The sequence below is a fragment of the Sparus aurata genome, chromosome 6 (genome assembly GCF_900880675.1).
Source record: "Sparus aurata chromosome 6, fSpaAur1.1, whole genome shotgun sequence".
NCBI classification, from domain to species: domain Eukaryota; kingdom Metazoa; phylum Chordata; class Actinopteri; order Spariformes; family Sparidae; genus Sparus; species Sparus aurata.
The window spans coordinates 23,154,614-23,164,902 of NC_044192.1; the positions used below are offsets into that span (position 1 = coordinate 23,154,614).

The 10,289-nt window shown below is 40.4% G+C and overlaps 1 protein-coding gene across 1 annotated transcript; it reads left to right on the plus strand.

Annotated features, from left to right (window-relative positions):
- The first annotated feature begins 535 nt into the window (after window positions 1–535).
- Window positions 536–10,017, plus strand: suox (sulfite oxidase). The gene is made up of 5 exons (XM_030420168.1): window positions 536–711; window positions 3,336–3,406; window positions 3,780–3,945; window positions 5,750–6,022; window positions 7,124–10,017. Exons 2-5 carry the CDS (start codon window positions 3,348–3,350, stop codon window positions 8,345–8,347), a joined length of 1,722 nt encoding a protein of 573 aa, XP_030276028.1. The 5' UTR covers window positions 536–711; window positions 3,336–3,347; the 3' UTR covers window positions 8,348–10,017.
- Window positions 10,018–10,289: the final 272 nt, after the last annotated feature.

Sequence of the window (10,289 nt, forward strand, 5' to 3'; positions counted from 1 at the left end):
ATAATTATTAAATGGGCACTATGAAGTTTTGGAGAACAAACTCAAACTCAGAATTTTTTTAAATTATTTTTAATATTTACAACATTAAGGAGTTAATAATACAGACTCAGAAAAACACATTTTCTCCTGACTGAATGAACACACTGCTCTCAGAGGAAAATAAGGTCCCCAGAAAACTGTCCAGGGCTGGAAAGGTGGCATGGTCCACCAAATATAAACAAAGTAAAACTATGAAATTGTGTTGTCCTTTATGGTCAGTTTGTTTATTCACTCACGAAAATGAAGATTGTTTGTTTATTTAGTTTAAGCATGAAAAATGTTCTCCCCCTTCTGACTAAATTTTACAAAGTGCACGTTTGAGTGGTCAAACTCACCAAGGGGATTTCTCGACCTGGCAACCCAAAGGTTGTCCCCAAACTAAGCCTCAGTAAATAAAATATTTATTACGTCATATTTTAATTAAACACAGGAGCACACCTCATCCCGGCACTTGTTTGCAAAGTGTTAAGACCCTTTCACCTAATTATTTTAGGCGCTGGTACACTCGCCTCGCCCATTCTGCAGGCTTTGGGCTGCCACATGACGACAGTAGTTGTCTTGAACGCCACTCGGTGTGTGTTTGTGTAACGTTGCAGAGCTGCGCAACGTTGATGGTTCGGCTGTAACTACGTGGAGAGCATATGGTACAACAAGGCGACTGACACAACAGAAGTGAGTAATTACTTTGTGTCATGAGGAAGTTGCAGATTATGACGTTTCTTATATTTCTGAACGTCTCTGACTAAGTGGGTGAAGTCTGACCGGCTGGCTTTTTGCCAGTTGCTAACTTGAGTGTTAGCTAAGTTAGCCGTGAGGATGAGGAGGGTGATGGTGATGAAGCGCCATAAAGTCGGATTTAACGTTAGCGAGCAGCGTTAGTTTCTCTACACTTTGACATTAATGTTCTGTTAATTAACGTAAATATAATACATTTGAGTCAACGATCTTGCCCGCTAACTGTGTTTACCTTGGTGCTGCCCTCGCTGTCATTTTAGCTAACATTAAGTATCCGTAGGAAATTAACTCTAACCTATATTTATTTTTAGACACACTGTTAACTTGTGGGTTGTGTACACACACATATATATGTCTAAAGTATGTTGGCAGGAGAGCAAGTTTAGGTTGTCAGAAAAATATGTCTGTTATGGAAAAATGGCAGGTGGTCAATAAAGTAGTTGCTCAACACCTGGAGATATTATGATGAAGAAAGGTCGGAACAGAGCCTCACTGAGCAGTGCTGCAGCCATACAATCATTGTCTTGCACTGTAAACAAAAAATAGTTTATCAAAGACAATGTAGAAATGCACTCTGCCATTTTTTTTCAGCAACAGTATATAGTCCTACATTCTTCAGGCGTAGGACTTTCAGATGGGCAATGTGCTTTTATTTATTTTTCACCCAACTCAAAATACAAGCCTGTTTACAAAAGCTTATGTTAACGTAAGGCTTTAAAGTAAGTCAAAAACTCGTTTTAGTTCTTGCAAACTGCTTTTCAGTGTAAGTTACATAGTGCTGCTTTAGGTTTTTTTTTTTGCAACAAATTTCACTCAAATATCAATAACCAATACCTCTTACTAATTTTGAGTGGTATATATAACGCAAATGTAATTTTGAGAGGATAAACTGAGACATATTGTCTGATTGTTCTTCGGTTGTACTATGTTTTTGTGTTCAGTTGTGACATTGGTGTTACACTTAACTGTGTTTAAAGCAAAGCCTTGAATGCACCACCTGTATTAACATCCTATGTAAGAGCAGTAGTTCTTCTTACTAGAAATGTTGTGAGAGACGTTATTAACAGTAGGAGATTATCATTTCACCCTCTGACCCCTCTGAGTTCAGGTAGCACTCTGCTGGCTGCTTGCAGGCATGCTGTCATAGTGAAGACTGGCTAATGATAACCCAGTCTAATCTTAATGGCCACTTCTGATAGTGATAAGACAGGTGTAATTGATTGATAACAGAGAGCCCCTTCATGTGCTATCTGTCCTTTTTATGTGTGACCTGTAGGTAGCAACACAGTTGCTACATTTTTCCAAGGAAAGTTTGAAATTCTATTCAGATGTTCCAGTGTGATCTGTGTACTTTGGTCTGTCACAGAGTTTCCCTCATAAAGCAACCCCACCCAAAGAAGGTTTCTAAAGGTTGGAGACATTTCGGTCTTTATTAAGTCATAGCTCTGTTCCACAATGTCAAAATGTCAGGGTATTGCTAACAGGAGATGACATGAGTCCTGTTAATTTATATTTTTCTATTGCACTGGTAATATGCTTCAGTTAGCTACTAAATGCTGGACACACTGTTCGTGTTTACTATAACTACACATTTCTGTGGCAAGAGGAGTGAACTGAAGCCTCCTCCTCTCCTCTGTTCACTCCCCCTTAGCTGGTTGGCTCCTTTTGAAGGTTGCATTAACTCCTGGTTGGTCAGTTCAAGAGGAGGTGAAGATTAAAGGTTCAGTTGGTCATTTTAACAGAAACATGCTGGCATAAAGAGACGCTTTGGTTATCTAAAAACGTTATATTAGATTGTACACGTGTTCAAGTAGAAAAATAATACAGGGCTGTTTTCATCAGCTGTCCCATATTACACTTACTGCTAGGGCTGCACACTATGGTAAAGAAAATATCATATTGCAATTATTTTCACTACAAAAAAAATATTAAAATCATGATGATGTTACATTTGTATGGGTCTGTACCAAACTAACATGTTTTCTTACATCTAGAAAGCAACACACCTTACCTTTTTATAAAAAACAAATTGCAGCTTCTAGGATTTCGCTAATATTACGACTAATTGTCTAATCTTTATTCACTGTTTACTAACATATCACTTACAGGGGATGTGTCCAAAAGGACTGTCACTGTTTACAAGTCAATCTTGTACAATTTGCATTTTCCTCTTGCCAGACCTGCTGTGTACTCGACTTTATTTCAGGAGTGCACAAATAAATACATTTGGAAACTGCTGCTGTAGATAGTAGATAAACCAGGCACTTTTCTGTCCTTAAATTCACTGGCTGGCAAACAAAGACACGTGTGAGAGCTTACATAGAAGTAAATCGCTGCAGATGTTTTGAAGTGTGTCAAAAATGTATCACATGTGCCTCAAAATGTTCACCTTCTGCTAGAATGAAATGTTGATTCACATTCTGCTTGGCAAAAGACAGAACCAGTCATTTGAACGCCGCAGTATATGTCACCAGTGGGTTTGTCTTCTGTCTCAAATTGAGGGAACCTTTCTTTGCAATATGCTACGTGTTGTGTCACCGTGACATTACTTTTCTTCTCAGAACATCAGTGCAATGCTGCTTCTCAGACGCTGCCACAACCTGACTCGATTTGCTCCTCTCAACACTCAAAGGTATGGCACTGTAACAAAATAGCCATTTGACGCAGGTTTCAGTCCTGCCAATTTATGTGCTGATGGCATTTACGCGACCTGGCACTGACAGAGTAATTAAGTTTTTTCCAGTCTGAGCTCCACCCAGTCAATGTCTCAATTTATGGATGCATGCTGACACCTACAAGTCTTGCAGTGTTTTTGAAATACTTACGATTTTTTTAATTCTTTCATTAACAACATGACCTGGCTAATGCTGTTTATCCCCCTTTTTATGTCATTTCACTGTGAATACACCACAATTGTGTAGCTACACTTAAAAACACTTTTCCTTGAGACCTAACGAGCTTGGATTGATGATAAAAGTTACATTTAGATTTGTCCCGTATCATAGGCATCAGGTGGCACCTGCCGTGACATCGTGTGCAGTTCGTCTCTGGAGTAGCAGCAGCAGTGAGGACCACAGATCGTACCAGCGTGGTCCCAGATGGAGACATGCCCTGGCAGGACTGCTGGCTGGTACTGGGGCAGTACTGGCTTATGGCCTCCACCACCATAAGGTCAGGAGGGGATAAGATCAGACAAGACAGTCAATGTTTAATTTGCTTTTCACTGTGCCAAAGCTTAATTATGTCAGTTAAACATGTTTTTTTCACTGTTGTCCAATGAAAGAACAATATGAAGATGTGGATTGTGACAAGTTGTGATTGGCATTTGACACGTTACAGAACTAAACGTTTAAAGATTAGTTGGGATTAAATGTAGTTGCAACTTGGCTTGGAATTGGCTACAGGCCAGATGTATTTGCTGAAAGGTTGATTCCTTAAAATGTATCAAATATTGATTTAGAGCATCACAGTGTAAGTGTACAGCACATGTTACAATCCTGATAAGATTAAAATTATTGTTTTATTATTTAAACAGTTTAATAACATCATGTTTACGAAGTGAGAACTCACTCTTGGTCACACCCTTTATGGTCTTTTGCTGTTTACAATGAGGGCAGTGACCAGTTAGCAATGTCAGCTCATTTGTCAGTTTTCACTCCCACGTTTTATGTGACTCAACATGCACACACATCTTGAGCTCAGCAGACTGCTTCATCTCTCCAGGGAAAAGAAAGAAGGAAATTTAGACTGGAGAATTACAGAACACATCATGACATCTGCTTCCCAAACTGCTGATGACAATGATGGAAATGCAGCATCCTGAAATACTTAATTGAGTCGTTTGTCATATTTGTGGAGTTTGTTGCACCTCAAATTAGTTTCTTAAAAATCAATAAGAGCTTGTAAATGATGGTTAAAGATCCACTTAGCTCTCACATGTACAGTTAGAAAGCATTACCAACCAAATAGCAGCAGTGCAGCTCTCCTCAACACGTGTGAATAATTAACATGGTGATGCTGCAAAATTCCAATTTCAAGACTTTGTAGCAGCTTTTATTGGTAGCAGTGGTACGACTAGTTCTGCTGTAGTAGCAGAATCCTCTATTTGCCTAAGTCAGAAGCTTGTAACGCGTCTGTGTTTTTTTCTTTTACCTGTAAAAGGAAGTTCAAAGACTGGTAAAACAATCATTACCAGCTCAAGAAAATGTTGCTGCTTGACAAACAAAGCCATCTGTGTTGACCGACATGTGGTGTTTGCACAAATAAAGGCTGAGGCTTTTCGCAGTGGGTTGGTATGGCGGTTACTGGCTGGTGGATAGGCTGAAACTTTTTGTAAATTTTGTTCCTGACTGATTGTTCTGCCTTAAAGCAGCAGAGAATGAGGATTACTGCAGGACTGCATGTCTACTGTATATCAATGAGTGGGCTGTCTGACTCAAAATAATAAACATTACTTTATGTAATTCTAAAATAAGTATCATATTTCTGACATATTCCCATAATGTTTCTCTGATCAGTTTTGTATTCATAACCTGTGATGTAATGTATATTTATCCTAGTTTAATATATCCCATCATACATTATATGAGCCACTCAGCCTTGTTTTTTTTTATATTTCTCCCTGGTACCACTGTGTGTCCAAACCAGAGGCTGATATTATATGATACATTTATAATATGATTTGTAACATACAAACATCAGGATGGACACAGCCAGCCCAGTGGTGTAGGCATGTGCAAACAAAGGGAGAACACACTGCCACTGCTGTTACAGCCACTTTACCACCAGAAGCCTAATAGTGACAAATAATAACCATTGATACTTGATTACAGAAGGATCTAAATTTCCTTTAAGTCTCCATTCTCGATAAATTACCGTCTTCTAGGCTGAACTCTTGGTTTAAAGTCTTTCTGTCTTCTCTGGTCCTTTTTGAATGGTTACAAAATTGCATTCTCATCTCTTTTCTCCTGTGCAGGCTGAGCAGGCAGACCTAGTCAGAGTGCAGCCCATAGAGAAGACCCCGGCTTTTCCTATCTTCACCCAGGAAGAGGTCACCAGTCATCGGTCTCTGGAAGATGGCGTGTGGGTCACTTACAAAGGTGGCGTCTATGACATCACAGACTTTGTGGCCATGCACCCTGGTGGGGATAAAATTCTGTTGGCAGCAGGTGGAGACCTTGAACCCTTTTGGGCGCTGTATGCTGTGCACAGCCAGGAACACGTGCTGGAAATCCTCTCAGAATACAAGGTGGGCAAACTGAGTAACCTCTAAAACCATGACAAAATAAAAATAAAATGTCTAGTGACAACAGGTACATTACTGAAGAAAATTTTCAATGAAACCAATGAACTGTAGGAAGAATATTAACAATGGAGTGCCTTGAAAAAGAACAGGGTTTTGAGCAGATTTTTACAGTGTGGAAGAAGTATGATCAAACAGGTGTTCAATGTAAATCTAAGACAAGACTTGGTTGTAACTGTAACCAGTGTTTGTAAGCCCATGTGTAGACATTTGAGTTACTCCTCTGGCTGGAAAGTAAAACAGAAATATGAATAGAAAACCTCCAAAAATGTTTAAAAAGAGAAAAAAAAGTGAGGGGGAAAATTATTGCTTGTTCAGTTCATTGTAAACATCCATTACAGTTTAAGACTTTCTAGTTCAGCTGTGACCTACAGCAGTTGCTTTAGTTTCATGTGCACTACGTGTATTTTTACCCCCCTTCGACAGAGTTGTAGCAATGTCACCATCAGAGTTGTCTTAATTGCTGTAGGTGTGTAAAGTTTCAACATAACTGATAAAACATTTGGCCAAAGCTACAAAAAGAAAACCAAAGTTATAAACAGTAATTTCATTTTAATGCTTTGACATGCTTGCAGAAACTGCCCCTTGAACATCGATTTAGTGTAAAAATTCATTAAAATGTTTGCTGTATGTTTGAGGAATATAAACAAAGATGAATATGAACCTATTGCAGCTTTAGCAGAAGGATGTCAGCTGAATTTATCCTTAAATTAACTTTGCCACTCTTGCACCTGATCATGGCAGACACACATGAAATGGTCTACTAGCTTGTGTTTACTAAGGAAAAACCAGCAACTGTGGGCTAAATACTGGCACTCCCTCAAGTGGTCAGTGAGAAAAATGCTTGCAGATATTTTCTGGTGGAGTTTTCTTCGTTTTGTCGTTATTTGTCTTTGTATTGTATTTTAGCCATTTGCGCAGAAATGGCTAAAATGAATAGAGAGAACAGAACATAACACAATTTTATCTAAAAATATGCAAAAGCTTGTTGCATTGAGTTTGTCCCATGTGGCCTAATAAAACCCTTGTGTATGTGGTTACTACAAGGTTGGTGAGCTGAGTGCAGAAGACCTGAAGAAGCAGCAGAAGGTTGAATCATCTGACCCCTACTCCTCTGACCCAAAGCGTCACCCCGTCCTGCACATCAACAGTCTCAAGCCTTTCAACGCCGAGCCACCTCCTGAAATCCTCACCGACAGCTACATCACTCCATCTGCTATCTTCTTCAAGAGAAACCACCTGCCGGTTCCTCAGGTTGACCCAGCTTCTTATAAGCTGCACGTGGATGGACTACCTGGAGGATCGCTGACACTGTCTCTGGAAGAGCTGAAAACTCAATTTCCCAAACACACCATCACCGCCACGCTGCAGTGTGCCGGTAACCGCCGCTCTGAGATGAATAAGGTAAAGCAGGTGAAAGGACTGAACTGGGGCATTGCTGCCATCAGTAATGCTACATGGAGTGGTGCAAAGCTCAGAGATGTGCTGCTGGCTGCTGGTTACAGGCCTGATGACGCCCAGTGGGCTCGCCATGTTCAGTTTGAAGGACTCGACAAAGACGTGACCGGGACTACCTACGGCGCCTCCATCCCTCTAAACAAGGCGATTAGTGAGGAAGGTGATGTGCTGCTGGCTTATGAAATGAACGGCGAGGATATCCCTGCTGACCATGGCTACCCGGTCCGGGTCGTGGTTCCAGGGACAGTGGGTGCACGCAATGTCAAATGGTTGGGGAAGATTATAGTGAGTGCAGATGAGAGCAGCAGCCACTGGCAACAGAATGATTACAAGGGCTTCTCCCCCGGAACGGACTGGGACACAGTGGACTTCAAGTCAGCACCGGCCATCCAAGAGCTGCCCATTCAGTCAGCGATCACCACACCGTCAGACGGCGCTATGGTCAACCGCAGCAGTGAAGAAGTGACTGTGAAGGGTTACGCCTGGAGTGGCGGGGGCCGAGAGGTGGTACGTGTAGACGTCTCTGTGGATGGAGGGAAGACATGGCAGGTGGCTGAGCTGAAGAGCAGCGAGAAGGGACAAGAACTAGGACCCTCGCCCCCACCGGGACGGGCCTGGGCGTGGAAGCTGTGGGAGTTAACAGCTCCTCTTCCTGCCGAGGCTCAGGAGCTGGAGATAGTCTGCAAGGCGGTTGACAACAGCTATAACATGCAGCCGGACACAGTTCCTCCCATCTGGAACCTGAGGGGCGTCCTGAGTAACGCCTGGCACAGAGTGAAGGTGAAGATCAGAGAGGATGAGAGTGAAGAATAGACTCAGTGGTTTGATCCACGTTCAGATTCCAAAAGGTTTCACAGCTGAAACGGATTGATCAGAGTGGACTTTTTGTTTTACATCTGTCACTCAGCTGGAAAAGGGAAGTTTCGCAGAGTTAATGCACAGTTTTATGTAACAAGTACAGCAGCATTTGAAGTATTTATGCAATCGTGTTGCCTGTGAGATTTGAAGGATTTTCAGTGCTACATAGCTAGAACAAAGCTAAAGGCTGTGAATGACCAAATCAAAACATGTCCGTTTTTATTGAGTGATGATTCACTGACACTTTAATCTTAGGTGAGCATGTGATTCAGTCTGTCTGAAAGAAAGAAAAACATATATTTTTGTAATCAGTGTTGACTTTGTCTATGCTGACGTGTACGCACAGAATTTAACAAGTGTTGAATTACCAATCATGCCTCATAATTTAAAAACCTCATTTTAAATATTAAGTCTATTTTATCATTACTTTAAGTAAAGGCTACTAGAGTTGCATGGATTGTTTACTTAATATTAGAGAGAACAACTGGAGTAGGGCTGCAACTAATGATTAATTGATTGATCTGCCGATTATTTCCATGATTAATCGTTTAGTCTATAAAATGTTGGAAAATTATTTTTAAGAAAAACTCATCAAAATTTCCCAGAGAATAAAGACAGATCTTCAAATTGCTTCTTTTGTACAGCCAACAGTCCAAATCCCAAACTGTTCATTTACTTGCATAAGATATAGGAAAACAGCAAATATTTACATTTAAGAAGCTGGAACCAGCGAATGCTTGACACCTTTTGGTTGAAAAAATGACCAAAACAATTCTGTGATTATCAAAATAATTGGTGATTAATTTTCTTTCAATCAATTAATCAGCGAATTGTTGCAGCTCTAAACTGGAGTTTTCCAAGACTGGAATCAACTTGAAAATTGGAAACATCATTTGTTTATCTGCAGTTGTGACTTTGCTGTTTGATAACCTTCGTTAAATGAGAAGATTAGAAAACTTTTGAGCAGCTAAGAATAAAACGACCAGGAGCAGCTGTCAGCAGCTTACATCATACGCGCTTGTTTTTAGTCTGCAAATCAGAGGTGAGCTGTGACCCTCTGTCTGCCATTCAGTTTCTGTCCCGCACTGTTTTATAATCTGTAGGAATGACCACACCTCACTGTGGAGATTCAGCTAAAGTTAGCTGTGTTTATGCCGCAACACTACAGCACATTACAGAGGTCTGGGTGCTTCTTGACCACAGTTGTGACCCTCTGCGCTCTGACACACAGGTTTTAGGATTTAGAGAAAGATGGTTGAATGTTGACTCCATACAAGGAGCGAGAGAATAAATAATGTGTGTTAACCTAAATATCCTCCATCTTTAGAACTTGTTTGGACTGAAATGACTGCACTGCCTCTCCAAATGAAGCCCTGCTCTTCAGGGTCATGGAAATGCTCAGTAATGTTCATTTGAATTCACTGAAGTCATAATAACAGTTGAATCTGTTAAAGCTGCCGAATGCGTGTGATGCAGCTCAGTGATCAACATTTGTATACGCTATGCTTTGTGTAAAATGTACGTTATCATTGAAGATAATGAATAATGAGCTCTAATTTTACACTAAAGTACTTCTATTGATTCTAATTTCTATTAAAACGTACAGCAAGAAGTTTTCAACTGATTATGAAACTCTCAACTTTTTTTAATGATGCCTCTATATGACCTATATGAGGAAATAAGGTCATCAGCAGAAATACTGGCTATTGCTGTGTAGTCATTACAGTTATTCCTAGTATCTGTCAAACAGTTGGATTCTGTGTTATCCATGTTGGATAAGTCTTAGTATAAAAAACATTGTTAAAATTCATCCTAAGAATGAATTGAGGAGCCTCACGGTCGGATAAAAGACGCTGCTCTGTACTCTGCTGGTATGGCACTTAAACTTTGCTTCACC

What these genes read in the sequence shown, in the direction of transcription:
- suox (XM_030420168.1), top strand. Translation starts at nt 3,348, where the DNA reads ATGCTGCTTCTCAGACGCTGCCACAACCTGACTCGATTTGCTCCTCTC. An exon ending in ATGGCCTCCACCACCATAAG is followed by an intron (nt 3,946 to 5,749) that starts GTCAGGAGGGGA and finishes TCTCCTGTGCAG; the next exon opens with GCTGAGCAGGCAGACCTAGT. An exon ending in AAATCCTCTCAGAATACAAG is followed by an intron (nt 6,023 to 7,123) that starts GTGGGCAAACTG and finishes GGTTACTACAAG; the next exon opens with GTTGGTGAGCTGAGTGCAGA.